Genomic DNA, 15806 nt, shown 5'->3' on the forward strand with positions numbered 1-15806 from the left:
ACGGGGGCCCTGAGAATTCAGAGCAGGCCTCCCCTAGGTCGGCTTCCTCTTCTTTGTTGTGTCCTGAGCCCTTCCGTGACCCAGGCGCTGTGCTGGAGGCCGCAGGCACAGGCATGCAAGCAAATGCGAGGCCCCTGGGTGCTGGCCGTGTGGACATTGTAATCTAGTGGGTTTAGCAGATCGTAATTTTAAAGCCATCGTGGCGTGAACTTCAACCATCTTCCCTGCCCCTTCACTCAACCAGCTGCCTCTTTGAAGAGAACCCTTGCTCTTGGCTGGAAGTTCGACCTTGAATCTGACCCCCTGCAGTGGGTCTACTTCCTGCCCAGTGGGGAGGGCTTGCCACATGGCTTGGGGGGCAAGCAGACCCCTCTGTAGGTGTGCTCACTGAGGCTGCCAGAGCCTGCCTCTCCCCCAAGGGTGTTCACCCGCTCGAGGAGCCAGTAGCCTGGAAGCACCCTTGTCCACACATCACCACAGCTGAGCTTCTGCCCCCACCCTCCCCCCAGCCTGCCTTCCCGACTGCTGGCATCCACTTTATCGGGGTTCTCGGGACAGACAGCTGGCTTGTGTTATGTGCCTGCTCCCTCCTGTCCCCTGCCTGTCTGTCCTGGTTTTAAATAGCTTATCTGAGCAGCTGGATGACCACATGGGCTTATATGGCCTGGGGTACATGTTCCCTTAGCCCTGTCCCTGGCACCTGCCAAAATAGCAGCCAACACCCCCTCTCCCCCTGCCCCCGCCACCCCCGGCGTGACTCCTGCGCACATTCCTCCCACCGCCGGGGCGCGGGCCTGCTTAAAGCCTGTCCAGCCCCTGCCCTCGCCCAGAGCCCGCGAGGTGGAGCAGACACCACAAGACCCGTTGGCAGCTCCTGTTCTGGGTAAGACTGGGGCAGGCTCTAAGAGCAGAGGGGTGCCCTGTAGTCTGGGCCCTCTGTCCCAAGTCGCAGTGTCCACTCTGACTGGGTGTCGGAGCTGGGAGAGGCCCCCTTCCCTCGGGAGCTTTAGAGGGTGGCATCTCTGAGATGAATCCCTGAGCCTAGTTTAACCGACCCTCAGCCTGAGGCTGGAGACTCGGGTCTGAATCACAGACCTCCCACTGAAGGCCTGGGGCGGGTGGAAGGTCTTGGGTGAATAGCTGTCCCTCCCTGGGTCTGTTTCCTCCTTTGTAGGAGAGATAATTGCCAGGCCTCTAAATGAAATGATGCTCCGACCCCCGGGGACCCTCTCCTGGAGCCTCCTCCCTCCAGGCGGGGAGCCCCTGCCCCATCCTGGGCAGGTCCTCCCCACTCCCCGGGGAGCAGAGTCGGGCCGTGGGTGCCCACACAAGTCAGTACAGTCCTCGCGGCCACATCCTCCTCCCTGGGGTTCAGAAGCTGTCAGAACTGATGAGAAAGGCTGCCTGCCAGAGGCAGCCAGGGGACCAGGGACCCCGGAGGCTCTTCCAGGCGGACGCAGGGTTGGGCCCCACCCTGGACAGGGCGCGGGCTGAGCGGCGTGGAGAGACCCACTTCCCGGTAGGGGGGGCCCGGCTCCCTGGGTCAGCGTGTTAACCCTGAGTCCAGTGCCACCAACCCAGGGTCCCTGCCCCCCATGCCCCTGGGGAGAGCGCCTGCTGGAGCTCTTTAGGGAGAACCACTCCCTCCTGAAGGAACACGGGGAGCGGGCGCCTGGAGATGGGCGTTTGAGGCTCGTGCTTGTCCTGGTGCAGCTGGGAGGCCTGACCTCTTGAATTCCTCCTCTGACCTGGGTCTTCGGGCAGGAGAGGAATCTGGGAGGATCGCATTGCCCTGGTCCAGCTCTGAGGGTGGGCCAACAGCTGCGGTCAGGTCCAGCTGCCTGCCGGGCACAGGGCTGAGAGTGGGGCCTCCACTCTTCTGTTTCATGGATAGGTTAACGGAGGCACAGAGAGGTTAAGTGACTCTGCTAAGGTCACACAGCAAAGCTGGGTATTAAACTTGGGCCTTTGACAGCATGGCCAGTGTTCTTTCTGCCTTCTATGGTTTCTGCTTTATTCCCCAAGAAAGGTCACCCTGGCCTTTTGGCTGTGATGGCAACCTGCTAGAAAGGGCGGGTGGGGGCCTGCCGGCCTCTCTCCCAACTGGAGGTCCCCCCGGACCCCCGCCTTCCTGCCACCAGCGCCTGGACGCGATCTCAGATGCCTCCTCTGGGCTGGAAGCCCTCCCCCACCCCAACCTGCCTCTTGAGCGGCTCTATTTTTAGGAGCTGTGTTTGTAGGAGCAGGGGGGCTCACAGGGCTGTGCGGGGGCTCAGAACCGGCAGGGGGGCGGGCCACAGAGGAGAGAGCGTGAGAGCCGCCCCCCAGGCCGGCCAACCCCCTCCCTGAAGACCTCCCTGAACCCCAGGGTGACAGACTCCTCCCAGGGCTCAGGCCCCTGGCCTGACTGCTTCCCTGGGGCTCCAAGCAGTGCTGACCTGCCAGTTCTCACCCACCCTGGGCTGGGGGCTATCCCCCTGCTGCTCTCCCCCCAGGCCCCATTTGGAGACTCTCTGGGATGAGTACCCCCACCCAGGGGAGCCAGCTTCAGTCCAAAGCGCCCTGTTGCCAGCCCCACCCTGCCTGCCCCACTGTAGGTCTGTTTGCTCTGACCCAGCAGGGCTGGACGACTGGGAGCAGGTTCAGAAGAGTTGCCAGCCTGAGGCTGCGGCCCGAGGCAGCTGCAACCCCGGGGGCTGTGGGCGGGGCACCTTCAGCACCTCTTAGCTTCAAAGGGGCTGCCTTGTGGCAGACACCATGCCACCTGCCAGAGCTGGGGCTCGCGGCACGTCTGCAGACAGGTGCCTGGGTGGGTCTCAGCGGTGAGGGTGGGGTCTGGGGGATAGGTGAGGGGGCATCAGCACCCCATCCAGGGCGCTGTCACTGCGGCCTGAGTCACAGGTTGGCGGCCGCAGCGCTGGGTGCAGCCTCCCTTCACCCCAGCCTTCCTCCCCTTGGAGAAGAGGAAACTGAGGCACAGGGGGCCAATGGCCTTCCCATGGTCACACACACGGGGCGTGGAGCCCGTGTCCCGAGCCATGCCTGCATCCCAGCCACCCCTCTGGCCTCTCCCTGGGCTCACAGCGACGGGGCAGCAAGACGCTTCCGTGTGGGACCCTGGGCTGCCTCCACACAGGCCTTGGGATGGGGGCTCGGGCCCCAGCTTCTGTTCTCAGCGCAGCGTGGGGGATACCCTGGAGAAACTCCACGGAACTGGGCTTTTCGTAGAGACAGCAGCTGTGAGAGATGAACAGACCCCACACCCACCCAGGGTCCCCAGGGAACCATCACACAGGCGGGCACGTGGGCATTCCCTCATCTGTGATCCTCCTTGGATGCCCTGCTCAGCTTGCACTCCCCGTGTGTGGTGTGTGTCTGGGGTGTGTGGTGTGTCTGGGGTCTGGTGTGTGTCATCTAGTGTCTGGTGTGTGCTGTATGTGTGTGTGTGTGACCGTGTGTGAGGGTGAGCCCCCCAGCCGTTTACCTGTGTGTCTGTGGAGCCACCAGCAGAGTGGCCCTGGGCAGCTCTGCAGCCACGTGTCCCCCACGTGTCCCCCGGGTGTCCCTCTGGCCTCCACAGGCCCCGCAGCCCTGCTCTGTCCTCTGTGTCTGCCCCGCGGCGGTGCTGAGAGCTTTACAGACAGAACTGCAGGCAGCGGCCCCTCCCTGTGACCGTGGGCCCTGATTTTGGCTCTGGGTGTCGGCTGACCCTGCGGGTTCTTCCCTGTCGCTGAGCTGCTTCCGGGGGAGAGGCCTGGCTGTGGAAAGACTCAGAGCCGTGTCCAAGGGGCGCGGAGCCTGCAGCCTGGCCCTGCTGGGACGGTGTCTCTTCCCGACAGGGGCGGGGGCCCGGTGCAGCTGGTCCAGGGCTGGGGGATGGCAGGCCCAGGGCTTCCCGCAGAGCTGGGTGGCTGGCCCTCTGCCCACCCGGACTGTCTGTCTCTCTGCAGAAGGAAGAGGAGGCCATGTCGGACGTGGAAGAGGCCGTGGAGGAGTATGAGTGAGTCCTGGGGTGCTGGGCAGGGGCTGTGCCCGTCGGGGGCGTGGGGAGAGCTGCACCCTTGTTTCCAGCCTGTTGCCTCGGGCTGCCCCAGGCAGGGGGCTGGCCATGAAGACCCAGGGCTACGGGATGGGCTGGGCTAGGGGCTGGGGGCTGGGCCTCCTGAGAAAAGACCAGAGAGTTTCCGTGAGGTCCCAGAGGCCACAGAGCCATTGTGCCCAGAAACCCGCCCCAGACCTGGCATCACGGCCTTGGGGGCTGCTGGCCCTGCCCTCTTCCCTGTCCCGGGGGCCAGGGAGGGGGGCACACTGCAACCCATCAGTCAGTCGTCCCTGGGGGAGGCAGTGCCCAGGGCAGATAGGACCGCAGACCTCGCTTGGACCCTGAAGACCCCGTACTGGGCACCGAGGGTGCAGAACTGGGGGCTGAGTGGAGGGCTTGTGCCTGTGGGCTTGGGCCGGGTGGACGGGGATGGGGGCGTGCAGAGCCCAGGGACCAGCACTTGCCAGGTTTCCTGGGGGGGTCGGGGGGAGGCAGCTGAACGGAGCCGGGCTTGGCTGGGCTGTGGGTGGGGCTGGGCAGACTCCAGGACCCAGCACGGGGGTAAAAGTCTCCTGGAAAAGGTCATGGGGTGTGTGCGCGCGTGTGTACACGTGCGTGCTGTGTTCCTGACAGCGTCTCCCCTCACGCTGCAGGGAGCAGGAAGGTAAGCACACCCAGACTCTCACTGGGCGGGAAGACAGCCTGGCTGGAAACTGACTGTCTCTTCTGTCCTCTCTTGTGCTCACGCCTCCTCCCCGAGCAGAAGCAGCCGAGGAAGGTACGGGGGTGGGGGTTGCCCAGGAAGCATCTCGCCTGTCCCCAGCCCCTGCTCCCAGCTGAGCAAAGTCCCCCTACCAGCCCCCGCTTCCTGCGGGCAGAGTCCTAATGGGGCCATGCCGCCTGTCTGCTCCACCGCCTGACTGGGCTGGGGGCCACACCCTGCCAGCAAGTGATGAAAATAGAACCCCCCCCCCGCCCCGAATTCTGCCCAGGCCCTAGCCCTCTCCCATGCTGGGCAGCCTCTCACCCACACGGGTCCTTTCTGGTTCCAGACACTGAGGAAGGGGCTCCAGGGCCTGAGTCTAGGACAGGACCCTGACCCTGTGCTGTGACATCAGAGAATGAGCTGGGGAGGGAGGCTGAGTCAGACACGGGGCCCAGAGGCGGCCCCACTGTGACAGCACCTCCGGGTGCAGAGGGGCCTTCAGCCCCAGAGAGGAAAGTTTCAAACGAGAGGACCTTGCATAGACTTCCCCTGAAGGAGCAGACACGGAGCATTCCAGGCTTTGTGGCCCCTGGTCCTGCTGAAGCTGCCACTCCAGGAACATTCTAGAAACGGTCTGCAGGCCATTGGGCCCTAGTTTGCAGCTTCTGGTTTAAACCAAGAACAGAGCGGCCCCTGTCAGCCACACAGGTCCCCCCACACTCACTGGGCCCCACCCCTCCCTGTGCCGGGCCCGCTCACTGTCTGGTCCGCTTCTCCAGAGCACGAGGAGGCGGTGGAAGAGGAGGCTGGAGGCGAGGCTGAGGCTGGGGAGCCCTGCACCGCAGGTGAGGCCCCTCCTGGAGCGAGGGGGGAAGGGGGCCCTTCTGAGCTTGGGGCAGCAAGGGCCCCAGCGCTGCTCCTGAGGCAGCGGGAAGGCCCCCTAGACCGTGCTCTGCAGCCTGGGCAGCTCCCCGTCCAGGCCGGGCTCAGCCTCGTCAGTACACGCTGCACCTGCTTCTTTTGGCCAGGCGGTCCTGGGCCCTGGCAGGTGTGCACAGGCGGATCCTGGACCTGGAGCCCTGCAGGGCCCCCTTGGCTGAGGACGTGTTGGGGGGACAGGGGGCTACTGGCAGGGCCTTGAGCTTGGAATCGGGACCGTGACTCCTTTCTCATGTTCTGTTCAGAAGATGGAGAAGAAGAGGAAGGTAGAGAGGCTGAAGGTGAGGCCCACTGGCCATTGGGACATGGTGGGGAAGCCCCTCCTGCAGCTGTGGGGGAGACCCTGGTGGGGAGGGGGAGACCTTGGGGGGAGGGGGAGACCCTTGGGGGGAGGAGGGGGAGACCCTGGGGTGGGGGAGACCCTAGGGGGAAGAATGGGAGACCCTAGGGGGAGGTGGAGACCCTGGGGGGAGGAGGGGGAGACCCTGGGGAGTGGGGGAGACCCTGGGGTGAGGGGGAGACCCTGGGGGAGGAGGAGACCCTGAGGGGAGGGGGAGACCCAGGGGGGAGGGGAGACCCAGGGGGGAGGAGGGGGAGACCCAGGGGGAGGAGGAGACCCTGGGGGGGGGGCGGGGGAGACCCTGGGGGGAGGAGGGGGAGACCCTAGGGGAGGAGGAGACCCTGGGCGGGAGGGGGAGACCTTGAGGGGGGGAAGAGACCCTGGGGGGAGGAGGAGACCCTGGGGGGAGGAGGGGGAGACCCTGGGGGGAGGGGGAGACCCTGGGGGGAGGAGGGGGAGGGGGAGACCCTGGGGGGAGGAGGGGGAGACCCTGTGGAGTGGGGGAGACCCTGGGGTGAGGGGGAGACCCTGGGGGAGGAGGAGACCCTGGGGGGGAGGGGGAGACCTTGGGGGGCAGGAAGAGACCCTGGGGGGAGGAGGAGACCCTGGGGGGAGGCGGGGGAGACCTTGGGGGGAGGGGGAGACCTTGGGGGTGTGGGCATAGAACCGTGTGTGTCTGCAGGTTGGGCTCCTCCTTCCAGAAACGGTGCCTTGGAGGTGCCCAGGGGGAGGGGGCCAGGTTGGGTCAGGGCAGTGGTCACATCACATCTATCCATGAGGTTTCTGCAGCCTGGGTGAACCACGGGAGGGTAGGGTGTCTGGGGCTGAGATCCCAGGCGCGGACGGTCCATGGGGTAGGTCACTGCTGTGGGCGCTGTTGACCTACAGCCTTCACAGGGGCCCAGGTGGCCCGAGTCACACACTGGGGCTTGGAGTCACACCCATCAGCTTCCGGTCCTGAGCCGCCTCAGGTCTGGGGGGCGACTGCGGAGGCAGAGACTTAGGCAGGGACTCTGGGGCCAGGACCCCAGGATGTGTCCCCGACCCCTCCTCCCTGTGTGGCAGGCGCTGCTGACTGAGAGCGCTGTGTGCACTCGCGTCCCCGAGACCCCCTGAGCATCAGCCCTGAGTGGAGCCTGGGGTTTGCAGCCCTGCCGCTTAGTGCTCTGGTTGCTCCTGCAGTCCGGGGATGGGAGGGACTCACTGGTGAGGGGCAAACGGAGGCTCATGGGTGCCAGCTTATCAGGGGCACAGTGGGGCCAGATCCAGGCCTCCCGACCCCAAGTTCACGTGCTTTCCTCCTTTCCAGATGGCCCGGTGGAGGAGTTCAAGCCCAAGCCCAGGTGAGTGGTGAAGCCCTGGGAGCAGAGGGCCCGTGAGAGAGAACCCTTGGGACAGGACTGGGTGCACGTGGCACAGTGGGCACAGGCTGGGATGTGGCAGACACAGACCACCCTGTACAGCTGTGTAGGTTGTGTGCGGTAAAAGAGTCTCTGCTGGGTGTGTGGGGGTAGGGGGTGGGGCGGCTGAAAACCACCCACACTCCGTCACCAGCGCCTTAACCCTAACCCTAACCCTAACCCTAACCTTAACCCTAACCCTAACCTTAACCCTAACCCTAACCCTAACCCTAACCTTGCTACAGTCAGCACTATGCCCATTTAGAGGGAAAGGACAGACCAGCCATGGACCTGGGCAGACACCCTGTCCAACCCCTCAGGAAAGCTGGGACACTGTCCTTGGTGGCTGGAGGAGGACATGAGGGAAAAAAATTTGGAGAAGCCAAGCAGTGAAAGCGTGTCAGTCTAGGCATATGGCTTCAGAGGGTCACAAAGGGCCATACAAGGCAACTTGGGGCTATACAGGACACACATGGGAGCTCTGTGTGCAGAGGAGGGTGGGGCTTTGGAAATGCCAGCCCCGCGATCTGATGGTGCCTCAGCACACAGTTCAGGAGACGCTCCAAAAGCAGCCCAGCCTGGCAATCCCAGCCCCTTCCCATCCCCTCATTGGAGCAAACACTGCGGTGTCTTGGTTCAGATCCCCACACCAGAGGGCAGACAGGAAAGCAGGGCTCAGTGTCCTAGCCTGGAGTCCCACAGTGAGTGGGTGAGGTGTGTGAGGCCGACCGCTGCCTCCTGGGCTCCTGGGGTCGGGGCCAGGAGTGTGGGTCAGCCAGGGTGCAAGCCAAGCCTCTCTACTTCCTGGCTGCATGGTTTTGAGCAAAGCCTTATGTCTCTGAGCCTCTGTCTTCCTGAACGAGATGAGTGGTTTCCACTCCAGGTAACTGTGAGGATACATGAGGCCACTGTAGGCACCCCAGTCCCGAGTGGGCGTGGGGACCCCGGGTGGGCACTGTGCTGTTGTCACCGCGTGGAGGCTGGGTCTCAGCCTTTCTGCAGGGAGGAGAGGGACCTGCCCATCCCCGGTACCACAGCCCCTCTATGCAGGGAGGGCTTGGTACTCACCCCTCCTTCTGCCCACCAGGCCCTTCATGCCCAACTTGGTGCCGCCCAAGATCCCTGATGGAGAGAGGGTGGACTTCGATGTGAGTGCCAGCTCAAGGAGGGCAGCCCCCGCCCCACTAAAGACCTCAGCCCCCCGCCCCCACACCCCGCCACGCTTGGGGGAGGACACGGGGGGAGGGGCACCGTGTCCGACACCACCCTGAGCTCAGCCCCAGTTGGTCCCACGACCCCAAGGCTTCGCTCCTGCCCTGCGGGCGGGGTCGCCTCTGAGTGCCGCCCCCCGCCCCCCACCCCAGGACATACACCGGAAGCGCATGGAGAAGGACCTCAACGAGCTGCAGACACTGATCGAGGCGCATTTCGAGAACCGCAAGAAGGAGGAGGAGGAGCTGGTCTCCCTCAAAGACAGGATCGTGGGTGTCGTGCCCTCTGGGCGTCTGGGAGGAGGTCCAGAAGGAGCCCCCAGGGCCCCGCCCCGTGCTCTCTTCCCTTCCCCACCCCCCAGGGCAGAGCGGAGTTGGCATCTCAGCTCCCACCTCCCGCACCCTGGGCACAACCCCGCCCCAGTGATGAAGGGCAGATGCCGTGACCCTGAGCCTGGATTCTCTCTCCACGCTCTAGCCCCTCCTCCCCGCCCCGCTCCTGCTCCACAGGGCTTGGCCCCCACCTCCCTGCACAGAGTGGTGTCCACACCGGCGGGGGCGGGGCCGGCGGGCACTCAGGGGCCGCGGCGAAGGCCGTCGGGCCCTCTCCGGGGGCTGAGGTCCGTCCCGAGTGACCGCAGCCTTGCGTCCTCCCCGCAGGAGAAGCGGCGGGCAGAACGCGCGGAGCAGCAGCGCATCCGCGCGGAGCGCGAGAAGGAGCGGCAGACGCGCCTGGCGGTGAGTGGCCGCTGGCCTCCGTCCGCGGGGCCCAGGGTCGCTGTCCCGGCTCTGACAGCAGAGGAGACAGAGATGCCCAGAGTGTCTAAGGAGACGCCCCATCCCTCCGCAGCGCGCCCCCGGGAGCCGAGCCCGCATCCCCCTCCTGCGCAGTTGTGGGTGGGCCCCCACGGCAGGGCCTCCTGTCCTGGAGAGTAGCAGGCCCTTGGGAGCTGGAGCCCATCTGTTCAGCCCCTCTTCTCCCATCGGGCACCGCCAGCGCCAGACATGTGCCGGGTGCGCCCTCAGTGCTGGCCCAGACTCAGGGCGTCTGGCCCCCAGCGTAACCCATTCTCTCCCCGCGGGAACCAGGAGGAGCGAGCCCGCCGAGAGGAGGAGGAGAGCCGCAGGAAGGCGGAGGACGAGGCGCGCAAGAAGAAGGCTCTGTCCAACATGATGCACTTCGGCGGCTACATCCAGAAGGTGGGGCCTCCGGCTCCTCCTGTTGAGGGGGTCTCGGGAGAGAAATGCCCAGCCACTGCTGGGAGACCGCGTTCTCACACCCAGACCCCGAGCTGGCTCTCCCTGGCTGGCTTTCCCTGGGAAGAGCTGCCGGGCTGGGGGCTCCAGAGCACCAGCGCTCTTCCCGGGTGGCTGGTGCAGCCGGCAGGCCCGAAGCGCCATCTCAGGTCTGCCTGGTGTGGCCTCCTGCAGCCTGGAGGCTGTCTCTCCATTTGTAGGATGGCATTAATGGTGCCGTCTGCCTGCTCTGAGATGGTCAGACGAGCTACCCTGGAAAGCAGCTGAGTGCTGCCTGGATGCAGGCTGGTTTCCTCCTAGGACCCATCACAGGGCCTAGTGTGGTGCCCCCTGTTCTTGGAGTGGGGGGGAGGGGGAGCAGAAGTCTCTGCGCTGTGGACCCGGCCATTCCCCGGGCCCTGCCTCCTGGTGACCCTCAAGCAGGGCCTGCTGGCAGTCGGCCCTGCCCCCAGCCCGCACACGGGTCCAGCAGCGGGCTCCCCAAGGCAGCTGACGCCTCTCCTTCGTGTCTCCACTCTTCCTGTCCCTCCCTCTGTCTGTTGCCTCTCCTGTCTTTCTCTGGGGCTCTTCTCCCGCTGTCCTGCTGTGCAGGCCCAGGTAGGTTCTGGTCCTCAGGTCCTTCCCCTCTCCTTTGGGGAGCCTGGGGAGGGCAAGGTGCTGGGCTGGAAGGCGGGGAGGCTGGGTGTTGCTGGCCTGGGTGTGCAGCAGGGAGGTGAGCAGCAGCCGTGCTGCAGGCAGGCCTGTCTCCCTGCCGGGCCTGGGGGTGCAGGGAGGGCAGGGCTTCTCTAGCCCCTCCCCCGCTTCTTACTCTCTCCAGACAGAGCGTAAAAGTGGGAAGAGACAGACCGAGCGGGAGAAGAAGAAGAAGATTCTGGCCGAGCGGAGGAAGGTGCTGGCCATCGACCACCTGAACGAAGACCAGCTGAGGTGGGCTGCCTGCGGGGCTGCACCTCTGGAGGGCGTCCCGCCTCGCATCACCGGGTGCTGCTGCCCCACTTTCCCGCGGGGGCTTCGGGGGGCTGGCCTGGGCCTTCTTGGCAGGCAGCGCTTGGTTCCCTCTCCTTCCCGCTGGGGCTCCCCAGCTCCATGTCCTAAGGCTTTGTCCTGGCAGCGCTGGCATCCGCCTGCAGTGCTGGGCACTGCCCAGGCCAAGCCAGGGTGCAGGGCCTGGGGGCGAAGGAGGGCAGGGCTGGGGGGTCAGGATCTAGATGCAGGCAGGTGGGGACCTTCTTACTGCTCACCTCTCTTGCTGGCCTGTGCAGGGAGAAGGCCAAGGAGCTGTGGCAGAACATCTACGACCTGGAGGCGGAGAAGTTCGACCTGCAAGAGAAGTTCAAGCAGCAGAAATACGAGGTAAGCGGCTGCTGCCCGCACCCCTGCTGGTGGCCTCTGTCCCCCCACAACCCCTGGGGCCTGTCTGGTGGTGCTCCCCACCCTTGTCGGGGCTGGTGCTCCTGGAGCCTGAGGGTCACTGGGGCTGAGCAGACACTTCCTGGGGTCCCGGCCCTGAGGGCCCCCACTTCTGGCCTGAGGAAGCAGCTCAGCGCCCTGAGTCCACCGGGAGGACCATTGCACAGGCCAGGCCTCCTGTGGAGTCGGGGGCTCACCAGCGATTCGGCCCCTTCGCTCCCCCACGCTCACTTGGGGCCCAGTGTGGGTCCTGGGAGAGGCAGTGTGGTCCCCGCCACGCAGATGCCAGGCAGGAGGACGGCTTGCCCCCCAGCCCCGCCCACCTCCCCAGGCCACCTGGGCCCCCTCGCGGGGGGTGCCTGAGCTACTCTTCCCACCGTTTCTTTCAGATCAATGTTCTCCGAAACAGGATCAATGACAACCAGAAAGTGTGAGTGTCTGACTCCAGCTTCCACCCCCACCCATGGTCTCCCGGCCCCTCCCCACTCCTGTGGTCAGGCCCCTGCCCTCCACGAGGCTGCTTCGGGCTGAGCCTCTGCAGGCAGCTCAGTGTGCCCCTGCCCCCATCGGCCCTCAGCACCCCCACAACCCCTGGAAGCTCCCTCCACCACTGCCGCCCCCGTCCACCCCGTCCCCCCTGACTGGGTCCTGCTTCCTGCAGCTCCAAGACTCGAGGGAAGGCCAAGGTCACGGGGCGCTGGAAGTAGAATGGCGCCTCCTTCTCCAGGACCTACTCCTCACCAGCTGCTCCTGACCTACCTTCTCCTGCTCCGCACTGTCCACACCCTGCACAGCCACCCCCTCCACCCTGTCCCCCGCCGCAGACTGGCTGGAAGCCACACTCGTGCCGCTCCCCACCCCCATCATAATAAAAGCACCGTGCCCCCGCTGCACTCCTGTCTGTTCTCTTCAGGGGGAGGGGGCCCGTAGGGCACCCGGCCCCCAGGGGCTGCGCAGAGCTCCCGTTGAGGCAGTGGTTTCTGAGCTGAGCCCTCGGGGCGGGGCTTCTGCTTCCACTTCTGTGTCAGGGTTGCCACCGCACACCCGGGCACGCTGGCACTGGTCCACAGAGCTGCGTCCGTCAGTGACCAGTTCTGTTTCCGGCTCAGCCAGGGGTTTGTCCCTTAGGTCTGGTCTGCTGGAGTTTGCAGCTCCATGACCTGTGGGTGCAGCATTAAACGGGAGTGCTGTGCTGGATTCAGGGCTGGAGTGACTTGAAGTCTCAGGGGGGATTGTCGGGGAGAACGGCTTGGCACTTTCCTGAAGGCAGCCCGCAGCCCCCTTTTTGTTGCAGCAAAGGGAGGACATGATGAGGCGCACACAGTGGGGATTGCCCCACGGTGCACCTCTCAGCGTCCTGAAGTGTGCCACCAGTAGCTGCCACAGCTCACAGACGAGGAGACCGGCCCTTGGCAGGCTGTTCTAGTTGTTCTGAGAAGTAGGCGGCAGGTTGGGGGACACTCCCCAGGGTTTGGATTAGCACCCCAAGGCTTATCTTGTGTATCATGGACATACAGTTTGAAGGGTTTCTTTAGGTCTGGTAGTCCAAAGCTGGAGCTGACCTTTTTATTGTCTCAAAGGCTGTTTGGCCCTCTTTACTCCAAGTAAGAGGCTCAAGGTCATGTCCCTTCAGTGTCTCAGGGGCTTCCCTGTGAGCCCATAATTTGGGATCCAAATCAGATAAAACTCTGCCATTCCCAGAAAACCTTGCAGTTGTCTGCAGATCTTCGGTGCTCCCAAACCTGCAGGCGCTTGCTTTCCATCAGGCAAGAGGTCCAGTTGTCCTTGGGAGAGGACAAAGTCCAGATATGTGACTTGTTTGCATATCTGGGCTTTTTCCTGGGGACCTTATATCCACATTTGGCCAAAGAGTTCAGGGTCCTGATAGTATTCTCTAGACACTTGTGATACGTAGGGCTTGCCATGAGCATGTCATCCAGGCTCCATGTCATCTTGCTCCATCCAAAGAGCAAAAGCCCTTCATCCAACATTAAGTCTCTGAGGTCTCTAGCCAGCGTTTCCCCAAACGAGGTAGGGGGTTTGAACACTTGCGGCAGGACTCTCCAACAGCGGTGTTGGATTCGCTGTGTTTCCAGGTCCTGCCATTCAAAGGCAAAGAGCAGCTGCAATTCCTCTGCAACAGGAGTGCAGAGGAAAGCATCCTTCACATCCAGGACTGAGAACCAACTGTGTTCTCTGGGAACAGTTGTGAGCAGAGCGTGTGGATTAGGCCCCACAGGGTGTAAGTCGTGGACTACTTCATTAATAGCCTTCAAGTCCTGAACAAGACAATACTGTCCTGAGTTTGGTTTTTTACGGGGAGGACAGGGGTGTTATATGGAGACCTGCAAGGTCTGATCAGTCCTGATTTTAAAAACTTCTCCAGAACTGACTGGATTCTTTGGGGCATCTTGTCTCAGGGGATATTGTTTTAAATTAGGTGTTCCAGCATCATTTTTAGTGGGATTTATATTGGTCTTTGTTCGCAGTGATGCTTCCTAAGGCCCACTTGACTTCACATTCCAGGATGTCTGGCTCTAGGTGTGTGATCACATCATCGTGATTATCTGGGTCGTGAAGATCTTTTTTGTACATTCTTCTGTGTATTCTTGCCACCTCTTCTTAATATCTTCTGCTTCTGTTAGGTCTATACCATTTCTGTCCTTTATCAAGCCCATCTTTGCATGAAATGTTCCTTTGGTATCTCTGATTTTCTTGAAGAGATCCCTAGTCTTTCCCATTCTGTTGTTTTCCTCTATTTCTTTGCACTGATCGCGGAAGAAGGCTTTTTTATCTCTTCTTGCTATTCTTTGGAACTCTGCATTCAGATGCTTATATCTTTCCTTTTCTCCTTTGTTTTTCGCTTCTCTTCTTTTCACAGCTATTTGTAAGGCCTCCTCAGACAGCCATTTTGCTTTTTTGCATTTCTTTTCCATGGGGATGGTCTTGATCCCTGTCTCCTGTACAATGTCACGAACCTCATTCCATAGTTCATCAGGCACTCGATCTATCAGATCTAGGCCCTTAAATCTATTTCTCACTTCCACTGTATAATCATAAGGGATTTGATTTAGGTCATACCTGAATGGTCTAGTGGTTTTCCTTACTTTCTTCAATTTCAGTCTGAATTTGGCAATAAGGAGTTCATGATCTGAGCCACAGTCAGCTCCTGGTCTTGTTTTTGCTGACTGTATAGAGCTTCTCCATCTTTGGCTGCAAAGAATATAATCAATCTGATTTCGGTGTTGACCATCTGGTGATGTCCATGTATAGAGTCTTCTCTTGTGTTGTTGGAAGAGGGTGTTTGTTATGACCAGTGCATTTTCTTGGCAAAACTCTATTAGTCTTTGCCCTGCTTCATTCCGTATTCCAAGGCCAAAATTGCCTGTTACTCCAGTTGTTTCTTGACTTCCTACTTTTGCATTCCAGTCCCCTATAATGAAAAGGACATCTTTTTTGGGTGTTAGTTCTAAAAGGTCTTGTAGGTCTTCATAGAAGTGTTCAACTTCAGCTTCTTCAGCATTACTGGTTGGGGCATAGACTTGGATTACTGTGATATTGAATGGTTTGCCTTGGAAACGAACAGAGATCATTGTGTCGTTTTTGAGATTGCATCCAAGTACTGCATTTTGGACTCTTTTGTTGACCATGATGGCCACTCCATTTCTTCTGAGGGATTCCTGCCCGCAGTAGTAGATATAATGGTCATCTGAGTTAAATTCACCCATTCCAGTCCATTTCAGTTCGCTGTCCACAAACAAAGCTAGTGGAGGTGATGGAATTCCAGTTGAGCTATTCCAAATCCTGAAAGATGATGCTGTGAAAGTGCTGCACTCAATATGCCAGCAAATTTGGAAACTCAGCAGTGGCCACAGAACTGGAAAAGGTCAGTTTTCATTCCAATCCCAAAGAAAGGCAATGCCAAAGAATGCTCAAACTACCACACAATTGCACTCATCTCACACGCTAGTAAAGTAATGCTCAAAATTCTTGGAGAATTCAAAATTCTCCAAGCCAGGCTTCAGCAATATGTGAACCGTGAACTTCCTGATGTTCAAGCTGGTTTTAGAAAAGGCAGAGGAACCAGAGATCAAACTGCCAACATCGCTGGATTATGGAAAAAGCAAGAGAGTTCCAGAAAAACATCTATTTCTGCTTTATTGACTATGCCAAAGCCTTTGACTGTGTGGATCACAATAAACTGTGGAAAATTCTGAAACAGATGGGAATACCAGACCACCTGATCTGCCTCTTGAGAAATTTGTATGCAGGTCAGGAAGCAACAGTTAGAACTGGACATGGAACAACAGACTGGTTCCAAATAGGAAAAGGAGTTTGTCAAGGCTGTATATTGTCACCCTGTTTATTTAACTTATATGCAGAGTACATCATGAGAAATGCTGGACTGGAAGAAACACAAGCTGGAATCAAGATTGCCGGGAGAAATATCAATAACCTCAGATATGCAGATGACACCACCCTTATGGCAGAAAGTGAAGAG

General features: G+C 61.0%; 1 protein-coding gene across 3 annotated transcripts; it reads left to right on the top strand.

Annotated features, from left to right (window-relative positions):
• The first annotated feature begins 828 nt into the window (after positions 1-828).
• On the top strand, positions 829-12198 carry TNNT2 (troponin T2, cardiac type). Of its 3 annotated transcripts, NM_174771.3 has the most exon segments (16): positions 829-883; positions 3951-4000; positions 4696-4706; positions 4806-4820; positions 5528-5593; positions 5936-5968; positions 7337-7370; positions 8515-8575; positions 8792-8908; positions 9299-9376; positions 9728-9838; positions 10487-10492; positions 10713-10822; positions 11158-11248; positions 11695-11735; positions 11967-12198. In NM_174771.3, coding segments are annotated over 15 exon segments (855 nt in total). In that variant the 5' UTR covers positions 829-883; positions 3951-3965; the 3' UTR covers positions 12013-12198.
• The last annotated feature ends 3608 nt before the right edge of the window (positions 12199-15806 follow it).

The sequence above is a fragment of the Bos taurus genome, chromosome 16 (assembly GCF_002263795.3).
Source record: "Bos taurus isolate L1 Dominette 01449 registration number 42190680 breed Hereford chromosome 16, ARS-UCD2.0, whole genome shotgun sequence".
NCBI lineage: Eukaryota > Metazoa > Chordata > Mammalia > Artiodactyla > Bovidae > Bos > Bos taurus.